The 16,867-nt window shown below is 40.0% G+C and overlaps 1 protein-coding gene across 2 annotated transcripts in view; it reads right to left on the bottom strand.

Moving 5' to 3' along the window:
* Window positions 1-16,867, bottom strand: part of SCAMP1 (secretory carrier membrane protein 1) — a 117,912-nt gene that overhangs the window by 16,910 nt on the left and 84,135 nt on the right. The window contains exons 7-8 of one of the 2 annotated variants that reach the window (XM_030927574.1): window positions 6,035-6,136; window positions 2,742-2,859 (exon numbers count right to left, since the gene is read on the bottom strand). In XM_030927574.1, coding sequence (XP_030783434.1) covers window positions 2,742-2,859; window positions 6,035-6,136 — 220 coding nt within the window. The remainder of the gene's footprint in view (window positions 1-2,741; window positions 2,860-6,034; window positions 6,137-16,867) is intronic. The other variant, XM_030927575.1, reaches the window with a different exon arrangement.

A 16,867-nucleotide genomic window follows, 5' to 3' on the forward strand; every position in this document is an offset into this window, starting at 1 on the left:
ACACACATCTAGAATACATTTAACTAAGGAAGTGAAAGAACTCCCTAAGAAGAACTGCAAAGCACTGATGAAAGAAATCATACATGACACAAAGAAATGTAAAAACATCCACATTCATGGATTAGAAGAATCAATATTGTTACAATGACCATACTGCCCAAAGCAATATATAGATCCAATACAATTCCTATCAAATTGCCAACATCATTTTTCACAGAAGTAGAAAATACAATTCTAAAATTCATATGGAACCAAAAAGAGCCTGAATAGCTAAAGCAATCCTAAGCAAAAAGAACAAAGCCAGAGGCATCATATTGCCTGACTTCAAACTATAGTGCACAGTGGCTCACACGTGTAATCCTAGCACTTTGGGAGGCCGAGGCGGGCGAATCACTTCAGGCCAGGAGTTAGAGACCAACCTGGCCAACATGGTGAAATCCCATCTCTACTAAAAATACAAACTTAGCCAGGCGTAGTGGCTCACGCTTGTAGTCCCAACTACCTGGCTGCCTGAAGCATGAGAATCGCTTGAACCTGGGGAGGTGGAGGGTGCAGTGAGCCCAGATTGTGCCACTGCACTCCAGCCTGGGCATCAGAGCAAGATTCTGTCTCAAAAAAGGAAAAAGACCATGGTAACCAAAGAGCATGGTAACCAGTACAAAAACAGACAGACCAATGGAACAGAGAACCCAGAATAATGCCACACACCTACAACTAACTGATCTTTAACAAAGCTAACAATAATGAACAATGGGGAAAGGACACCCTATTCAATAAACGGTGCTGGATAAACTGGCTAGCCACATGCAGAAGAATAAAATTGACCCCTACTTCTCACCGTATACAAAAATTAACTCAAGATGGATTGAAGACTTAAATGTAAAACCTCAAACTACAAAAATCCTAGAAAATCTAGGAAATACTCTTCTAGACTTTGGCCTAGACAAAGAATTTACTACTAAGACTTCAATAGCAAATGGAACACAAACAAAAATTGACAAATGGGACTTAAAGAGCTTCTGCACAGCAAAAGAAACACTAAACAGGCTGGGCACGGTGGCTCACGCCTATAATCCCAGTACTTTGTGAGGGCTGATCATATGAGGTCTGGAGTTTGAGGCCAGGCTGGCCAACATGGTCAAACTCCATCTCTACTAAAAATACAAAAATCAGCTAAGCATGCTAGTTCATGCCTGTAATCCCAGAGACTCAAGAAGCTGAGACAGGAAAACTGTGTGAACCCAGGAGGTGGAGATTGCAATGAGCTGAGATTATGCCACTGCACTCTAGCCTGGGCGAGAGAGTGAGACTCTCTTTCACGAAAGAAAGACAGGAAGACAGAGAGACAGAGGAAAGACAGAAAAAAAGACAGAAAGAAAGAGCGAGAATAAACAGAGTAAAAAGACAATCTAAAGAATGGGAGAAAATATGTGCAAACTATGCATCTGACAAAGGACTAACAACCAGAATTTATAAAGGACTTAAATCAACAAGAAAAAAAAAACCCCATTAAAAAGTAGGCAAAGGACATCAACAGACACTTCTTGAATGAAGACATACAAACAGCCAACAAACATAAGAAAACTCAACATCACCAATCAGAGAAATGCAAATCAAAACCACAATAATTACCATTTCACACCAGTCAAAATGGCTATTATTAAAAAGTCAAAAAATAGCAGATGTTGGCAAGGATGTAGAGAAAATGGAATGCTTATATACCATTGATGGGAATGTACATTTCTTCAACTTCTATGGAAAACAGTATGGAGATTTCTCAAAGAAGTAAAAATAGAACTTCCATTCAACCCAGCAATCCCCCTACTGGGTATCTAACCAAAGGAAAAGAAATCCTTTTATCAAAAAGACACCTGCACTCATATGCTTATTGCAGCACTATTCACAATAGCAAAGTCATAGAATCAACCTAAGTGTCCATCAATAGTAGACTGAATAAAGAAAATGTGATACATATACACCATGAAAAGCTATACCACATAAAAAAATGAAATTACGTCCTTCATAGCAACATAGATGCAGCTGGAGGCCATTATCCTAAGTGAATTAACACACAAACAGAAAATCAAATACTGCATGTTCTCACTCAGAAGCGGGAGCTAAACAAAGGGTTCACACAGACATAAAGATGGATACAACAGACACTGGGGACTCCAAAAGGGAGGGAGGGAGAAGAGCAAAGCTTGAAAAACTATCAGGTACTATGTTCACTATTTGGGTGATGGGTTCAATAGAAGCCCAAACGCCAGCATTATGCAACATAACCATGTAATAAACTTGCACGTTTCCTCTGAATTTATAATAAAAAATTTTTAAAAACCAAAAAAACAAAACCTAAGAGGTATATATGAATAAAAAGTACATACCATGTAACAGTTTTGCTTCTATTCATTAATCAGGCCAATATGCTTCATATTAAAAAAAAGAAATTTAGCATATATTTAAAAATCCAAATTTTAAAAATGAGGCTGACTCTTTAACTCATGAAAACTTTCAGTTAAAATGATTTTAAAATATTCCCTTTTTACTGAAGTTTAAAATGTGATGCAATTTTCTAAAATGTACCTGTGCATAACTTTTAATTGTAAAAAGTAATCCTCAGAAAGCAAGCTTGTACAATAACGATAAAATGGCTTCAGGTTACACCAAATTACAGCAAAATGGGAAAATGAAAACTTTACATCAGGTTCACTATAAAAATTTAGACATAAAATTTCACTTACTTTTTTGAACATAACTAGTGAGATGACTGCTGACGCTGTGAAAAGTGCTGCTATGATTATCATCATGATTCCAACAGGAATATTTTGGTTGAGACCAGTAAGGGATGAAATCCAACCACTACAAAGGAATAAAAAGTGTAATTAGACAAAAGTTAATGTAAACTTTTTAAAAATAGCATAATATCTAACACATATTCAACACTTACCAGTCAAGCAATGTTCAGGTTCTTCACGTGTATTAGCGCATTTAATTCTCACAACCCACCCAATAGGATAGATGCTGTTTTAAATCCCTAATTTTACAAATGAGGAACTGAGATATTCAGTAACTTGCCCGAGGTCACACAGCTTATAAATGGCATAGTCTGAATTCGAAAGCAAACCAAACTCCAGAAGCTCAAGTGTTTAATTCCAGACTGTACATTTTTTAAGCTGTACATTTTTTAAGCTTATGAGTTTTGAGTTTATCACTTTTTTTTTTGAGACAAAGTCTCACTCTGTCACCTAAGCTAGAGTGTAGTGGCATGATCTCAGCTCACTGTAACCTCCGCCTCCTGGGTTCAAGCGATTCTCCTGCCTCAGCCTCCTGAATTGCTGGGATTACAGGTGTGCGCCACCACGTCTGGCTACTTTTCGTATTTTTAGTAGAGATGGAGTTTCACCATGTTGGTCAGACTGGTCTCGAACTCCTGACCTCATGATCCACCTGACTTGGCCTCCCAAAGCACTGGGATTACAGGCATGAGCCACCGCGCCTGGCCTACTACTACATTTTTTAAAATGTTTAATTTCAATTCTGCTGAATTATGGAAGAAGATATTTATAAACCATATATCCAACAACGGATTCACATCTAGAATATACACAACTTTCAAAGCTCAACAGAACAAAAAAATTATTAAGAAAATGGATAAAAGACATGAAGAGACATTTTACCAAGAGGACATAAAGACAACAAATAAGCACATGAAAAGATGTTCAAAACCACAATGAGATATCATTATACACCTATTAGGATGGCTAAAAGAAACAGTTATAACCACCAAATGCTGGTGAGGAAGTGGAGACTAAATTGCTCATACTTGTTGGTGGGAGTGTAAAATAGTACAGCCATTCTAGAAAACAGTTTGTTTCTTTAAAAAACTAAACATGCAACGTCCATATAACCCAATAATTACACTCTTGGCCTTTATCCCAGAGAAATGAAAATTATGTTCACACAAAAATCTATTCACAAATTTCATGGCAGCTTTATTTGTAATAGTCCAAAACTGGACACAATACTGATGTCCTTCAACTGGTAAACCGTTAAATAACCTGTGATACATCCGTATCATAGAACACTACTCAAAAATAAAAAGGAGGCCAGACATGGTAGCTCATGCTTGTAATCCCAGCATTTTGGATGGCTGAGGCGGGCAGATCACATGAGGCCAGGAGTTCAAGACCTAACTGGCAACATGGTGAAACCCTGTCTCTACTAAAAATAGAAAAATTAGCTGGGCTGGGTGGGAGGTGCCTGTAATCCCAGCTAGTAACTGGGAGGCTGAGGCATGAGAATCACTTGAACCGAGGAGGTGGAGGCAGTGAGCTGAGATCACCCCACTGCACTACAGCCTGGGCGACAGGGTGAGACTCTGTCTCAATCAACCAACCAATCGGAATAAACTACAGATACACATAACAACCTGGATAAATCTCCAGAAAATAACACTGAGTGAAAAAAGCCAAAGGCTATAGACTATGATACCACATCTATAACCTTCTTGAAATGACAAAACAACAGAAATGAAGAACACATTAGGGATTGCCAGGGGTTAAGGAGTGAGGGGGAAAAGGGAGGTTTTTAGTGTGGCTATGAAAAGGCAACATGAGGAATCCTCTGGTGATGAAAATGTGCTGTATCTTTACTATCAACGTCAAGATCTTGGTTTTTATATTTTACTATAGTTCTGCAAGATGAGTACCATTGGGAGAAACTAGATAAAGGGTACCTGAGATCTCTGCATTATTTCTTATGATTGTACGTGAATCTACAATTACCTAAAAGTAAAAAGTTTAACCCAAAAAATCTGAATTACATGTGGGTCTATCTTAAAACAGGTCAATTCTATATGCACCCTCATTAGCAGACTCTTTTTACGCTATTTAGTCACATACATGCTGTTATGCTCAATTTTAGCATTTTCCCTATATCTGTGCTAAAAACCAAAAGAAATTACCCTCAATTTCGCGAGAATAAAAAAAACCTTGTGCTGTTAAAGTAAGCAGCATATTTTCAATTAAACATTTAAAACATTTCCTCTCCCTAAAACACCAAAAACTAGACACTATTTAAAATAATAATAAAAACTACTTTTTCTGAGAACTGATTTAAAATATCTATATAAATTCTCTGCATATATTTATGACCATTAGGAGCTCTGCAGAACTGCCAAGAATTGTCTGACTGCCAATCACTACTCCACTTCAGTAGCAGCATACTAAATTTAAGTCCTCAACACACTCTAATTAAACGCTAATTTCAATTTTGGTTTATGTACACAATGGAACAAAGTTGCAGCACATATGCTTCTGGCATGTAAGAATACAGCTGAATGCAAGTCAGTATAAAAGAAAGAAGAGCGGAACAGATACTTTTAGAGATGTGTACTCTTCCACCCACCATTTCACTCAAGGAATGTTTGCATCAGAGTGTAAAGAGAGACCTAAATCTGCTATTACCTCCTAGCCTGGGTCCAGATAGTCTCCATTTCTGAGGGTCCCCCACTGAATGAGCCATGAGAATGATTCGATTGTTTAAAGATGTATGTATATACGTATGTGCAGTGATTCTACCTTTCAAAGACAAGTGTCCATGTATACTCATATATAAAAATATATCTGTTTGTACACCTAAAATAGGGCTTTACACATAATAGGTATCCTTTTCCTTAAAATCCCTGAAATTCTTTCCTGTCCCTTCCACATTCCTTGGTCCCTCTATCTCTCTGACCACCTCAGTCTCTTCTGCGGTCTTCCTCTTAGCGCCCCTTACATACATATATTTATTTAAACTAGATAAAATGTGCTGTTTTTGAACATAATCTTCAAAGAGACAGGTTTGTCCAAAGTTTATGCCTTATGAGATTTTTAAATTGCATTTTTAAAACAATTTTTGCTTTTATTTTTTCTAATCTGGTTTTTCTGTGTTAACTAGGTTAGGAAGCCAAAAATTATAATACAATATTAAAGCTGAAAACTAGTAAAAAAAAAAAAAAAAAAAAAAAAAAAAACACAAAAAAACAACTTACCAATTGCCCCAATTATGAAATCCTGCAGCTTGGAGTACATGTACAGCAAACTGACAAATATAGACGAAGAAGAATACAAAGAATCTAAATGAACTGTCACTCCTTTAAAAAAAAAAAAAGAAAGAAAGAAAGAAAAAAGGGGGTTAGAAAGAAAAAAGGGGGAAAACGTCATTTTTCTCATTATCTTTACACTCACCTGCAGAATGACATTCAAACCTTAAAAGCACAAACAAAAAAAAAAAGTGGCAACCACCCGAGGCCTCAAGTTAACAATATGGTAATAACTTGTGTGAATTCGTCATACTAACACTAGATATCGTTATTCTAACCTCACTTTGTCCTTTCAATTTCCAACTGCACCACAATCCCTCTTGACAAAAAAACTTATTCATTTTCTTTTATTAAATAGCATTTAGAATTATAATCAACATACAATGAATTGTAAATGTTTAAAATATCACTTTAATAAGTTTTGACACATTTATATACCTGATTCCCCAATCACTACGGTGAGCATATCCCCAAAGTTCCTTGAAACCCTTGGTAGCCCTACCCTACCCACTGCTTTTCTGTTACCATAGTTTGACTATTTTAGAGTTTTATATAAATGGGATCATATATTATATAGTCTTTTTTTCTTGTCTGGCTCATTTTACTCAGTACCACTATTCTGAGATTCACCCAGTTTTGTGGCATGTATCAAAAGTTCATTCCTTTTCGTTGTTGAGTAGTATTCCATTGTGTAAATATACCACAGTTTATTCATTCACTGTTGGACATTTAGGTTGTTTCTAGTTTTTTATTATTACAAATAAAGTTATTATTATTGTTGATAATAAAGCTATTATTAATAGTCATGTACAAGTCTTCCCATGAACATATATTTCCTTCTTCTCTTAGGTAAATACCTACAAGTGGAAAGGCTGGAACATATCATAGGTATAGGTATAACTTTTTAAGAAACTGCCAAACTGTTTTACAAACAAGTTGTTCTATTTTTCTTCTTTTCTTTTTTTTGAGATGGAGTTTCACTCTTGTTGCCCAGGCTGGAGTGCAATGGCGTGATCTCAGCTCACCGCAACCGCCTCCCAGGTTCAAGCGATTCTCCTGTCTCAGCCTCACAAGTAGCTGGGATTACAGGCATGGGCCACCACGCCCAGCTAATTTTGTATTTTTAGTACAGACAGGGTTTCTCCATGTTGGTCAGGCTGGTCTTGAACTCCCAACCTCAAGTGATCTGCCCACTTCAGCCTCCCAAAGTGCTGGGATTACAGGTGTGAGCCACCACGCCCGGCCTGGTTGTTCTATTTTTCATCCCCACTGGCAGTATATGAGTATTCCAGCTTCTCCACATCTCACTAACCCTTGTTATGGTTTTCTTAATTCTAGCTATTCTAACAGCTGTATAGTGCTATCTTATGTGGTTTTAATTTGCATCTTCCTAATAAGTAATATTGTTATCTTTTTATGTGCTTTTTGTCATATACAGATCTTCTTTCATGAACTAATTAAAATCTTTTTCTGATGTTGTAATTAGATTGCTTTTTCCCTTATCATTGAGTTGTGACAGTTTTTAAAACTATATTCTAGAAGTACAAGTCCTCTTTCAGATATACGCTTGACAAAGGAGTTTTTCTCTTGGTCTGTTGCTTGTCTTTTCATTCTCTTAAGAGTGTCTTTTGGGAGCTGGCGTAATGGCTCACACCTGTAATCTCAGCTATTCAGGCCCTTAGGTAAGAGGATTGCTTGAGGCCAGGAGTTTGACACCAGCCTGGGCAACATAGCAGACACCCATCTTCATTAAAAAAAAAAAGGAGGGGGTAGGGAGAGGAAGAGGAGAAAGAGGAGAAAGAGGAGGAAGAGGAAGAAGAAGAAGTAGTAGTAGTAGTATTGGAGGAGGAGGGGGAGGAGGGAGGAGGGGGAGGAGGGAGGAGGGGGAGGAGGGAGAGGGAGGAGGGAGGGGGAGAGGGAAGGAGGGGGGCAGGGAGAAAGGGAGGAAGGGAAGAGACGGAGAGGGGAGGAGGAGAGGAGGGGGAGGAGGGAGGAAGAGGAGGAGGACAAAGGGGGGAAGAGGGAGGAATGGGAGGAGGGGAAGGAGGGTGGAAGAGGGAGGAATGGGAGGAGGGGAAGAGGAGGAATGGGAGGAGGGGAAGAGGGAGGAATGGGAGGAGGGGAAGAGGGAGGAATGGGAGGAGGGGAAGAGGGAGGAAAGGGAGGAGGGGAAGAGGGAGGAATGGGAGGAGGGGAAGAGGGAGGAATGGGAGGAGGGGGGAAGTGGGAGGAATGGGGGGAGGGGGAAGCGGGAAGAACGGGAGGAGGGGAAGGAGGGGGAGGAAGAAGAAAGTTGCTTTGAAGAGGAGTTTTGCCTTTTTATGAACTCCAGTGTATTCACACTTGTTCTTTTATATATCTTTTTTTTTTTTTTTTTTTTTTTTTTGAGACGGAGTCTCGCTCTGTCGCCCAGGCTGGAGTACAGTGGCCGGATCTCAGCTCACTGCAAGCTCCGCCTCCCGGGTTTACGCCATTCTCCTGCCTCAGCCTCCCGAGTAGCTGGGACTACAGGCGCCCGCCACCTCGTCCGGCTAGTTTTTTGTATTTTCTAGTAGAGACGGGGTTTCACCGTGTTAGCCAGGATGGTCTCGATCTCCTGACCTCGTGATCCGCCCGTCTCGGCCTCCCAAAGTGCTGGGATTACAGGCTTGAGCCACCGCGCCCGGCCTATATATCTTGATTTTACTGTTATTTCTGAGAAAGCTGCCAAGCCAAGGACATAAAGATTTTTTTTTCTGTTTTTTTCTAGTTTTCTATTTTCAGTTTTACATTCAAGTCTATGTTATTTTTTGAGCTAATTTTTTAAAATATCATATCAAGTATGAAGTTCTTTTTTGGTTATCCAATTGTTCTAACATCATTTCTTAAAAAGACTGTCCTTTCTGCATTGCATTCCCTTTGTACCTTTCTCAAAATTACTAGTTTGTCTATGAGTGGGTTTATTTCTGGGCTTGCCATTCTCTCCCACTCTTCTATTTGTCTACCTTTTCGTCAATACTATACTATTTTGATTTTGAAGTTTTCTAGTAAGACTTCTAATTAGTAGTGTTAGTCCATCAACTTTATTGTTCTTTTTCAAAGTTGTCTTGACTATTTTAGGGTTTTTACATTTTTATAATCAGTGTACAAACACAGCAATGAGTTAATATGAATACAGTAAAGCAGCGGTCCCCAACCTTTTTGGCACCAGGGACCTGTTTCGTGGAAAACAATTTTTCTATGTATGGTGGGGTGGGATGGTTTCAGGATGAAACTGTCTCAGATCATCAGCATTAGATTCTCATAAGGAGCCTGCAACTTAGATCCCTTGTACATGCAGTTCACAATAGGGTTTGTGCTCCTATGAGAATCTAATGCCACTGCTGATCTGACAGGAGGCGGAGACCAAGTGGTAATGCTAGCTAGCTGCTGCTCACTTCCTGCTACGTGGCCTAGTTCCTAACAGGCCACGGACCAGTACAAGCCTGCAGCCCAGGGGTTGGAGACCCCTGCTCTAGAATCAGCCATTTCCCCCAAGGTACAAAAGAGCAAATTTTAATGGTTCATTAATAATGTTTTCTATGTCAGATTTAAATTAAATGGTTCCACATCTTATAGTAATTGCATCAGTACTATATTACACCAAAGTTGGTATTAATGACCATACAGCTGAGAAAAATCATTAATGAAAAATAACCAACATCAAAATCTACAATTTAATATTTTTTATAATATCGAATAGAAATCCTATGTATGACTCATCTCTCCAGGGTCACTACACAAAACATCACTTCTAATAATCATTTTTTTTTACTATTTTGAAACAGACACTTCTAAAGTATATTTCTATTTCCCTGTCCCTCTGGCAAAGAATGAAGAATATAACTTAATATTCTGTTTGTTTCACTTAGAGTTTTTACTTCTATTCTGTGTGCCAAGAAACCAGACTATTAAAATGTTTTACATTATAAATATATAAAATATGTGCTCTAAAAAGGGGTTGAATAATGTCTACAGGCTTCACAACAGCTATGTCCACTACCTTGGTTCCAAATTCATAGACACATTTTAGAAGCTAAAACTGCCTAATTGTAATTTCTAGTTAAGAAATCTATTAGAAGATACTGAATACGTTTTAAAAATTAAGACGTCCTACTCAAAACTATTTCTAAAACATTGCTTTCAAATACAAATGGAGCTATGTTAAAACTAGTCCACCTTCCTCTATCTGTATGTATAGTTAGTACAAACAAATGCACAGTTAGTGTACAAAACTGATCAAATGAAAACCTCAAAGTCTACTTTTGTCTAGTTTTACTTTAAATGAAGCTAAATAAAAGATATTAAGCAGGTTAAATATCATTCTCAATAGATTTTATTTACTTCATTTTACCAACTTTTCTATTTCTGAATAAGGAGACAATAAAACTCATTTTATTGCACACTGACCATGAATATGAATGATTATTTTAAAACACTTCAAAGCTCTCTAAGACATAAACTCCATATCCCAGCACTTACTTAACTACCTAGATTCTCATCTCCAAGAGAGCACAAATCTTCCCTTACCTAAGCTGTCCAAACTACTGCAAATGCAAAATCAGTCAAATTCAAAACAATCTGAAGCAATACAATCATCATGTGAATATCAAGTTCCTTTCAGATGCTTGAGGGAAGGGCAAGGAAAAGCTGAGGAGCTCTGGAAGAGACAGAAGACCCCCAGGAGGGCTGTACCTTAGCCAGAATCAGAAAAGGTCCAGGAAAAAAAAAAATCATCAGGGGAAGAAGAACTTCTATTGGCATTCAGAACCAAAGGAGGTCTTGTGTGTAGGAACAGATCAGAAAGCAGACTGTTTAAATCAGCTTGAACATAGCTATTTTAAACCAAGCAAAGAACAGAAATATAGATTTTTTAAAAAAAACACTATACACTGATTTAAGCTATGTGGCTTAAATTGTAATCGGCCTCAGTTTACGATAAAAGTATTTATGGTATCATAGATATTTCTTCATAATAAATCCACCTAAGTAATGTATTTCCTCATCAGAATACACAAATAAAAGTTCTCTACTACTTGTCATCCTGGCTCTTTCAGATCAAAGCCTACTGGAAAACTGAACTTCAAATAAGCAAGTAGTTTTTGGTTTAATGACTTCTACAGCCAAGTTGCAGCACAATTTTAATAGAAAAGTTCTTCCCTAAAGTATGATAATAAATTTCAGAAAACAAGCTTATTTGATCTTACAAAGTTTATTTCACATGCCAAATCAATACCAGAGATATTAATTACAACTACCATTTGGCGTGACAGGAAAAGACAAAGTATTTCATTATTTCAAAGGGCTAAGATGTGGAGACACAAGTTAACTAAAGCACAGCACTAAATGTCTTTAACTCTGGCAACTCCACACAGCAGATATGAGAACACAAATTTACACACTTGGGTTTGAATCCAGACTCTCCCACTTAAAGCTGTGTGACTTTGGGCAAAGTATTAAGCCTGAGATTTTCCATTTGCCAAATGGGGTAATAATGCTTTTATACAAATAAAATAATGCAGGTAAAGTGCTTAGCTGGGAATGCATAGGCACACAGAAAGCAACTGATAAACATTACTTGTTGATACCTCTATTACACTCTAGTAGTACTGTATCAAAATAAACTGTTTTGCTCACAGAAGCAATATCCTACTCTCAGAAGTGGCATTAGGCTGTGATAAGACATCGAAAACCTCTGGAACATGGTTGCTAACAATCATGACTACTAGAATCAAGTAATATAAGAAATTATTGATGGCATACAGGCATCAGAATAAAAAGAAACTGATATGGTTTGGCTGTGTCCCCACTCAAATCTCATCTTGAATTGTAGCTCCCATAATCCTCACATGTCATGGGAGGGACCTAGTGGCAGGTAAAAGAATCAAGGGGGCAGGTTTTCCTGCGCTATTCTTATGAAAGTGAGTAAGTCTCACAAGATCGGATGGTTTTATAAAGGGCAGCTCCCCTGCACACACTCTTTGCTCCTCCTTCACCTTCTGTCATGATTGTGAGGCCTCCCCAGCCATGTGGAACTGTGAGTCCATTAAACATCTTTTTCTTTATAAATTACCCAGTCTTGAGCATTTCTTCATAACGGTATGAAAATTGACTAATACAGAAACCTAACAAGTACAGGTGCTTTTCTTGTCTTATTTGGGGGATCCAAGACTGTCTAAACCAGCCCATATTCCCTCTTTAGTAACTTTATGCTGAAATGAATTCTTTCTCCAGAACAGGGAGTCTATAAGTAGGCTTGAAAGGCAGCACCATGAACTGTCCCTCACCACAATAGTGCAAAAAAATTTGCATATGTGTTTCTATGGGAGAAGATTCAAAGATTTTAAACTTATAACAGAGTCTATCTCTTAAAATCTATTAAGAGCTGGGCACAGTGGTTGATGCTTCTAATCCTAGAACTTTGGGAGTCAAGGTGGGAAGATCGCTTGAGCTCAGGAGTTCAAGAACAGCCTGGGCAATACAGTAAGACCTCATCTCTATTAAAAATAAAAAATATCAGGTGCAGTGGCACATGCCTGTAGTCCTGCCTATCTGGGAGGCTGAGGCAGGAGGATCATTTGAGCCCAGAAAATAAAGCAGCAATGAACAATGGTCATGCTACTGCATTCCAGCCTGGGTGACAGAGTGAGATCCCACCTCTGGGGAAAAAAAAAAGCAAAAACCACTCACTAGTCTGGCTAAAAAAGCACAGGACTGGAATGAAAGAGACTCTGAACTCTGTTCTTCCCACCTATGTTCTGTCAAAAGCAGAGGGGACAATGAAAAAGCTCATATTAAATGAAGTTTTAAACTTGAATAATATCAAACCTAGACCACAACCTTAGTGCAAACTCTGAATCCTCTATATTTAACTGACTTAATAATAGCTAACATTTGTTGAACATTATGTGCCAAGGACTATGTCAAACACATGTATTGCCCATTCAATCCTTACAACACCCCCATGAGGCACAATAATATTGACTCTATTTTACTGATGTGCAAACAGATTTAAAGAGGTCAAATAATCCAAATACACATAGCTGGTAACACAAAAGATGCAACCTATCTGTGCATCTATTAAGCTAAAATTCTTTTTTTATTTTTTGAGACGGAGTCTAGATCTGTCGCCCAGGCTGGAGTGCAGTGGTGTGATCTCGGCTCACTGCAAGCTCTGCCTCCGGGGTTCATGCCATTCTCCTGCCTCAGCCTCCCGAGTAGCTGGGACCACAGGCACCCACCACCACACCCGGCTAATTGTTTTGTTTTTGTATTTTTAGTAGAGATTGGGTTTCACCGTGTTAGCCGGGATGGTCTCGAACTCTTGACCTCACGATCCGCCCACCTCAGCCTCCCAAAGTGCTGGGATTACAGGCGTGAGCCACAGCGCCTGGCCTTAAGCTAAAATTCTTAACCAAGTGATAAAACTACCTCTAAGATATTATTTCAATTCCATGATCTCCAAGAAATTTAATTATCAAGGAATAGAACACCACTAGCTAAAGTAAATTAACCCCAAATGCTGAATGCAGTGTTTCTCATATACAGAAGAATATAAAGACTAAAATCTCACATATGAATTGATACTCAATGTAGAAAGCTTTAACAGCTTAAAAGCTTTAAAGCTCAAAAAGACAAAATCAACCAGTAGCTAACCATTTTCAAATTACCTCTGAACAATAAAACTAATTTAAAGGAAAACAGAAGTCAACATTGATTAGATCCTAGGTCACAAATGAACTATTTTCAAGCTATTACACAGGCTATGCTCTTATAAAACAGAAAACTCGGCCAGGCACGTGGCTCACACCTGTAATCCCAGCCCTTTGGGAGGCAAAGCCAGGCAGATCACCTGAGGTCAGGAGTTCGAGGCCAGCCTGACCAACATGGTGAAACTCTGCCTCTACTAAAAATATAAAAATTAATCAGGCATGGTGGTGGGCACCCGTAATCTCAGCTACTCGGGAGGTTGAGACAGGAGAATAGCTTGAACCTGGGAGGCGGAGGTTGCAGTGAGCAGAGATCCTAGCTTGGGCAACAAAGTGAGACTCTGTCTCAAAAAAAAAAACACACAAAAACTCAAACATTTTTCTGCAAATAAGCTCCATGACACCTATATGAACAGAGAATACTAAAGAATAAAAGTTTGAGTTTTGAAATATCTAGAATACCACATCATGAAACTATTTATCACACCTTTTTTTTCCCTTTTTGCTTTTGCCGAGACAGGGTCTTACTGTGTCACCCAGTCTAGAGTACAGCAGTATGATCACAGCTCACTGCAGCCTCAACCTCTTGGGCTCAATCAATCCTTCCACCTCAGCCTCCCAAGTAGCTGGGACTAAAGGCACATGCCATGACAACCGACTAATTTTTGTATTTTTTGTAGAGATGAGGTTTCACCATGTTGCCCACACTGGTCTTGAGCCCCGAGCTCAAGCAATCCTCTCCTCTCGGCCTCTCAAGATGCTGGGATTATACACATGAGCCACCACACCCAGTCACCGTTTTTCTTTGAGACGGAGCCTCACTCTGTCACCCAGGCTATAGTGCAGTGGCTCAACCTTGGCTCACCGATCTCGGCTCACTCCACCTCCCAGGTTCAGGGAATTCTCTTGCCTCAGTCTCTCAAGTAGCTGGGATTACAGGCACATGCCACCATGCCTGGCTAATTTTTGGGTTTTTTTTTGTTTTTTTGTACTTTTAGTAGAGACGGGGTTTTGCCACGTTGGTGAGACTGGTCTCAAACTCCTGACATCAGGTAATCTGCCTGCCTTGGCCTCCCAAAGTGCTGGGATTATGGGCATGAGCCACCATGCCCCGCCCCAGCCACCTTTTTACTTATGCCACTTGAAAAGTTTAATATTAATTCTCTTGATGGTCCTATCACTCTTACACTTGAAATTTCCTAACTATTTTAATCATATACTTTGAAACATCATTTTCCCCACTAAACTCTTCACTGAAATATTAACAAACTTCAAACCCTAAATCAACTATCAAAACTTTATATTGATCCATTCCAAGATGGCCAAATAGGAATGGCTCCGGTCTGCAACTCCCAATGTGATTGACGCAGAAGATGGGTGATTTCTGCATTTCCAACTGAGGTACCTGGTTCTTCTCACTGGGACTGGTTGGGCAGTGGGTGCAGCCCATGGAGGGTAAGCTGAAGCAGGGTGGAGTGTCGCCTCACCTGGGAAGTGCAAGGGGTCGGGGGATTTCCGTTTCCTAGCCGAGGGAAGCCAGGACAGACTTTACCTGGAAAAATGGGACACTCCTGCCCAAATACTGTGCTTTTCCCAAGGTCTTAGCAACAGCAGACAAGGAGATTCTCTCCTGTGCCTGGCTCCAGGGGGTCCCACGCCCACAGAGCCTTGCTAGCTCAGCAGTCTGAGATCAAACTGCAAGGTGGCAACCTGGTTCGGGGAGCAGTGTCCACCATTGCTTAGGCTTGAGGAGGCAAACAAAGTGGCCTGGAAGCTCGAACTGGGTGGAGCCCACCACAGCTCAGCACAGTCTACTGCTTCTATAGACTCTACCTCTGTGGGCAGGGCATAGCTGAACAAAAGAGAGCAACTGCTGCAAACTTAAATGTCCCTGTCTGATGGCTTTCAAGAGAGCAGTGGTTACCCCAGCATGGCGGCTGAGCTCTGAAAATGGACAGACTGCCTCCTCAAGTGGGTACCTGAGCCCCATGTGGCCTACCGGGAAAAACCTCCTAGTAGGGGCCCACAGACGCCTCATATAGGCAGGCAGCTGCCCGTCTGGGATGAAGCTTCCAGAGGAAGGATCAGGCAGCAATATTTGCTCTTCTGCAATATTTGCTGTTCTACAGCCTCCGCTGGTGATACCCAGGCAAACAGGCTCTAGAGTGGAACTCGAGCAAACTCCAACAGACTTGCAGTTGAGGGACCTGACTGTTAGAAGGAAAACTAACAAACAGGAAGGAATAGCACCCACATCAACAACAAAAAAAAAAACATTTACACCAAAACCCCATCTATAGGTCACCAACATCAAAGACCAAAGGTAGATAAAACCACAAAGATGGGGAGAAACCAGAGCAGAAAAGCTGAAAATTCCAAAAACCACAGTGCCTCTTCTCCTCCAAAGGATTGCAGCTCCTTACCAGCAATGGAACAAAGTTGGATGGAGAATGACTTCCATGAGTTGACACAGTAGGCTTCAGAAGCTCAGTAATAACAAACTTCTCCGAGCTAAAGGACTATGTTTGAACCCATTGCAAGGAAGCTAAAAACCTTGAAAAAAGGTTAGACGAATGGCTAACTAGAATAAACAATGCAGAGAAGACCTTAAATGACCTGATGGAGCTGAAAAACACACCATGAGGGGAGGTTCCAAGATGGCCCAATAAGAACAGCTCCAGTCTACAGCTCGCAGTGTGAGCGACGAAGAAGACAAGTGATTTCTGCATTTCCAACTGAGGTACCAAGTTACCCTCACTGGGGCTTGTTGGACAGTGTGTGCAGTCCGTGGAGCATGAGCCAAAGCAGGGCGGGGCATCGCCTCACCCAGGAAGCGCAAGGGGTAGGGGAAGTCCCTTTCCTAGCCAAGGGAAGTCGTGACAGAAGGTACGTGGACAATCAGGACACTCCCACCTTAATACTGAGCTTTTCCCAACAGTCTTACCAAATGGCACACCAGGAGATTATATCCTGCGCCTGGCTCAGAGGGTACCACGCCCACAGAGCCTTGCTCACCACTAGCACAGCAGTCTGAGATTGAACTGCAAGGCCGCAG

The sequence above is a fragment of the Rhinopithecus roxellana genome, chromosome 3 (assembly GCF_007565055.1).
Source record: "Rhinopithecus roxellana isolate Shanxi Qingling chromosome 3, ASM756505v1, whole genome shotgun sequence".
NCBI classification, from domain to species: Eukaryota; Metazoa; Chordata; class Mammalia; order Primates; family Cercopithecidae; genus Rhinopithecus; species Rhinopithecus roxellana.